We start from the raw sequence: 5,530 nt of genomic DNA on the forward strand, positions 1-5,530 counted from the left end.
ATATATATATATATATATATATATATATATACATACATTCCTACGCATTGTATGTGTATGTATTTTCACATGTATGTGTATACATATATAAACACGTATACCCATATGTACATACATGTCTGTGTGTATATGTGAGTATGTATGTTAAAGGAACATACGTACACATAAAGTGTTACGCATGCACACATGAATACACATATTCAGACACACACACACACACATGCACATACAGACACATAAACACGCACATCGCATACACATGCCACATTACAATCCCGGACGAGGCTCTATATTTGATAGAAGTCCAATGTTGTACGGTTAGCTGGTCAGACGAATGAATTAAACAGTTTCTCCTCTCTCTCCGGGGATTTTGACATTTTTCAATGGAGATTTGCAGAATAAAAATAAAATACAAAATGTCATCGATGAGTTTTATTAGATAAAATATAATGGCGGAATATAATGAAACGAAAAGCTAGTGAATCGCTGTGTGAAGGAATGCGTTTACAAAGAGATATGACAGGAAATTATCAAAGCAAAGTATGGATGCTCAACTTTGATAAAATGTTATTTTAATTTCTACGGTTGCTCTTCTCGCTTGTAGAGCCGTAACGAACTACTTGGTAAAGGTTTTGACTTTTTTTTGCTAAACATTTGTTTATCTGAATCACTGACGCTGCTCTGGGTCCCTGAAGAAGGCACTGAACTATCCCTTGTAGTTTGTTTAACTGAGATGAATTTGTTATTATTATTATTATTATTATTATTATTATTATTATTATTATTATTATTATTATTACTTTTGATGAGCTGTCTTTTGTAAAATGTTGCTACTTGTTATATCGTTCTCGAATGGATGAAAGACAACTTTGAACCCATCTCTCTGTGGCATTTTAATTTAGAACATAAAATCCAAATAGTGAACCATAGCCTTGTATTTTTTTAATGACTAAAAGGAGGAAAGCCAACGCCCAAAATCCTTTTAAGGGATTTTTACCTTTCACCTTTTACTTGCTTCAGTCATTGGACTGCGGCCATGCTGGGGTACTGCCCTGAAGAGTTATAGCCGAATAACTTCACGCCGTATGTTTTTTTCTTTTTTAAGTTTGGTACTTATTCTATCGTCCTCTTTTGTCAAACCGCATGGTTACAGATACGCAAACGAAACAACATCTGTTGTCAAGCGGTAGTGATGGACAAACACTATTACAAAGATGCATACACATACACACAAGCACACATACACACATGTACACACACACGTACACACACATACTCTCACATACATATATACATATATATATATATTTATACATGAGGGGCTTCTACACAGTTTCCGCCTATCAAATTCATTCACAAGTTATTGATCAGCCCGGGGAAATAGGAGAAAACACTTGCACAAAGTGTCGTGCAGTGGGACTGAAACCAAAACCACGTGGTTGCAAAGCGACTTTCTTAACCACATCAGCCATGCCTGCGCCTGAAATGTGTGGGAGGAAATTATCTCCTGACCATAAACTTCGCACGTATATTGGTCAGATTAATCAGGGCTTCGGATTAACTCTACCACGTAATTTAGTCTATTATAAAACAAAATTGTTAGGCGTATCTCGTTCTACTGTAATTTCTATTGACAAAAATTAAATCCGATCTATTCTAGTCACGACTGGTTGAGACTGATCAGATCTTAATTGATCTATCTTAATTTCTTTTTTCTTTCGTTTTTTTTTTGTTTTTTTTTTTGTTTTTATCCTCTGTTTAATCTTGTCGGAATCTCACTGTTATGTTCATGTATAGCTTGATCTAATCATTAAAAAGGCATAAAGTATGTATTTTACTTGTTTCAGTCATTGGACTGCGGCCATGCTGGGGCACTGCTTCGTAGGGTTTAGTCGAATCAATCGACCCCAAAACTTATATTTAAGTCTGGTAGTTATTCTATCGGTCTCCTTTTTACCGAAACACCATGTTACGGAAACTTAAACAACCAGCACTCGTTGTCAAGTGGTGGTATATACGTGACGGGCTTCCACACAGTTTCCATCATCAGGATTTCTTCAGAAAGAGTTGATCAACTCGGAACTATAATGGAAGACATGGTTGCAAAGCGAGCTTCTTAACCACAAAGCCAGGCATGCGTCTAAATAAGATTCTACCGTCTTTAGTAATGATAAAGTTTGCAGTAATGAATAACCAGTGGATAAGTATTTGAATATAAGCTCACAAATCTTGATTCAGTCCATTTCTGATAGGTTTTCTTTATATATATATATATATATATATGTCAATGAAATACATTTAATTCCATAAGGATCAGTTCACCTAGATGTCCCATATATTCTATTGGTTTGATCTAAGTTGATCTTCTCTGATATAGCCTGGTCTTTAATAAGTTTATATGTTGATTGATCTTGCTCAGATACTCGTGTTCTCTTCTATGTTGCATCTGAACTAATCTGGTTTGTTCAAGTTTGCTCAAGTTATGTACTATCTTATCTAAACTTGTTGAATTTGATTTAGTCTGGTTCAGCTTGTCTTTTAAGATTTCACTGACCTTATCCAATTTTCTCTTGTTTTCGCTGGTCTTGTTTTGTTTCTTCCAATCTGACCTTTGTCTGTGTTTGTTTTGTTTGATTTAGGACAGTCAAGTTTAATTTAGTTCTGTTTAGCTGAGTGAAGTAAATTTTGGTTTAGTGGGCAGCCTTCGACTTTTTCTATTCAAAGGGATTTTTAAACCAATATTTGCATGCTATTATTTATAGCTTTAGCTGCTTCGGGATACACCTTTCGGGGGGAAAAAGCATTATTAATCTAGCCTGATTTGTATCAGTTTATGACTGATATTATCATCTTACGTCTTATTTTCAATGATCTTCACTACTTTATTTCTTTGTCCTACATTCTAGTCTAGTTTCATGTGCAGTCTTATATGATTCTAATCTGACAGTCTGATTTGGCTTGTTCAGCACCAATTCCAACGCAAACAGTAGGAAGCTTACTACTAATAATCATGTAATTCAATGCCATGTGTTCATGTTCGAGAAATTGGGGACTAAACAGACCCATTTACTGAACTTGCCCGGTAAAGAGTGCGTGTGAGCAGCCAACAAGATTAAAAAGCAAAACCTGTCAAAAGCGGATGAGTCTTTGAGAGCCAACGAAACCCATATCCTGCGGAGGAGGTGGGCACCGCTAGATTTCTGAGCTTAATGAAACACTTGAATGGAAAGTACAGCAATATCTAACTCCATACCGGACTGGTCGAGACCCCAAAACTAAGAAATGGTGTAAAAAATCGATTTTGTAATGTATGTGTCCTAGCGACTGAAATGCATAAAGAACAAATTGCTTTGGATTTTGAGTAATGGTGTCTATACAGTTTGATCTAATAATAACCAGTTCTAATTCAGCCTGCCCTGGTATAGTTGTATCTGATTTAGACTAGACTGGTTCTAGTTTGGGTTGATTATAACGAATTGATGTGATCCAGTCTCAGTTTCATTTTCTTTTTACTGGGTTTTTTTCATTCATTTCTTTGTCTCGATAGATTTAGTGTGAACCGATCTAGTTTAGCTCGGTTTAAGTCAGTTGTAATTTTGTCTTGAAATATAGAAATATTTACCTGAATTTTGGTGGTCAGGGCTGGGAAGAGAATCTAATTTTCGTTCTGGTCTTAGATGATTTCGTTTGCAGTGGTCACAGTTGGTTTAACCTAATCTAGTCGAAATTGATTTTGGCCTTCTCTGATTTTATCTGTGATGGTCAAAACTGATTTAATCTAATCTTGTCCTGATTTTTTTTTTATTCGAATCTGATTTGATACCAGTTAGAGCTGGTTTAATGTAATCTAGACAAACACAACTGGCTTAATCTAATCTCGTCTAAATTGTTTTTGGTCTTCTCTGATTTGATCTGCGGTGGTCAAAGCTGTTTTAATCTAATCTAGACTATTTTTTGTTTTATCTGATTTGATCTACGGTGGCCAGAGCTGGTTTAATCTAATCTAGGCGAATTTGTTTTTCGGTTTTATCTGATTTGATCTGCTATAATCTGATCTGAAATTTCTGAGGTATGAACAACATTTCTGTTAGTTTTGACAGTCCGGTCTACTCTAATCTCGTTTGGTCTAATCTAGTTTTAATTTGGTTTAATCTGGTCAGAAAAAGACAAAAAAAAAATACTGAAAAATGAAAACGAAAATATTAAATATCTTAAAATTTCATATTTTATCTTTTTATTTCTATTATTATTTTTATTGATTTTTATTCTGGTATACTCTGATTCGTTATGATGATGACAACAAAGCAACAAAAACCGCCCCAATTATTCAAAACTATAGTTGAAGTTACGATTCTATCTCCGTTCCTTCGCTCTCTCTCTCTCTCCCTCTCTCTCTCTCTCTCTCTCTCTCTCTCTCTCTCTCTCTCTCTCTCCCTCACACACACACACACACACACACACACACACACACACACTTATTCACTCTAAATCCGATTCTCTTTTCGTGACAAGATTTTGTTTGCTATTATTGAATTTCTGCGAATCACACTCTAAATACAAGAATGTTTTATATTTCGTCTTCTTTTGTTTCGTCTTAATTTTATTTTATTTCGTTTTCTTCTTCTATGTGCCTTCAGTTAAAAACTCCACTCAAACATTCTCCTCTTCTCTTCTTCCAACAAAGCGTCCGCCCTTCATTTCGCTACGTTGCACTCCGCTAATTCCGCTGGTTTCTGGTAGATTTATTCATTTACTACTTTTATTCTAAATTTCATTTCAACATATTATTATATTTTATCTTATACCTTTATTTCATTTCATTTCCTTACTCTTCCCACTTTTATTTAGTTATTTAACAACTTTTTCAAGCCTCCCGCTTCATGCTTCTATCTAGCCACTTTCGTACCTTCATCCGACGCTCTCTTTACAATATACGTATTCACTGTCATTCTAATTCTCTCCCTCCCTTTCTTTCTTCCCATCTTTTAATCTTTCTTTCTTCCTGTCTCTTTCCTCCTTGCTGTTCTCTTATTTCGGCCTTTCACAGCATCCTTCTTTCTCTTCTTCTTTCTCTCTGTAAATCATTTCGTCCTGGTCGCTTTCTTCCACTTGTTGATTTGCTGACTTCTATTTATCTATTCTTCACAATTCTTTCCTTCCTCCTTTCATCCTTTTCCTTATTCATTCTTTCTTTATCTTTTTTTCATTCGATATCTCCTATCTCATATACCATACCATATCTGTATCATTTTCGTTATCGCCATCGTAATCACTGCTATCGTTGTGATCAGGATCATTATCCAAAATATCAACGTCGTTTTCATCGTTATTATCATCGTCATTAAAGTCGTTGTCGTCAAAGGCGTCCAAGTCGTCAAAGGCGTCCAAGTCGTCAAAGGCGTCGGTGTCTTCATCAACTGCTTCGTCGTCGCTGTCATCTTCGACATCACCATCACCACCATTACGACTGTAATGGTTACCATCGTCAAAGCAGTTGCAAATATCGTAGCAGCTGTCGTCATCATCGTCA

General features: G+C 35.6%; 1 protein-coding gene across 1 annotated transcript in view; it reads right to left on the bottom strand.

Annotated features, from left to right (window-relative positions):
- Positions 1 to 4,137: 4,137 nt before the first annotated feature.
- The window catches only part of LOC106872894 (uncharacterized), a 7,403-nt gene continuing 6,010 nt past the window's right edge, over positions 4,138 to 5,530 (bottom strand). Inside the window, exons 2-3 of the mRNA XM_014920066.1 lie at positions 5,236 to 5,467; positions 4,138 to 4,152 (exon numbers count right to left, since the gene is read on the bottom strand). Coding sequence (XP_014775552.1) covers positions 4,138 to 4,152; positions 5,236 to 5,467 — 247 coding nt within the window. The remainder of the gene's footprint in view (positions 4,153 to 5,235; positions 5,468 to 5,530) is intronic.

Source organism: Octopus bimaculoides, chromosome 7 (genome assembly GCF_001194135.2).
Source record: "Octopus bimaculoides isolate UCB-OBI-ISO-001 chromosome 7, ASM119413v2, whole genome shotgun sequence".
In the NCBI taxonomy this organism is placed as follows: Eukaryota; Metazoa; Mollusca; class Cephalopoda; order Octopoda; family Octopodidae; genus Octopus; species Octopus bimaculoides.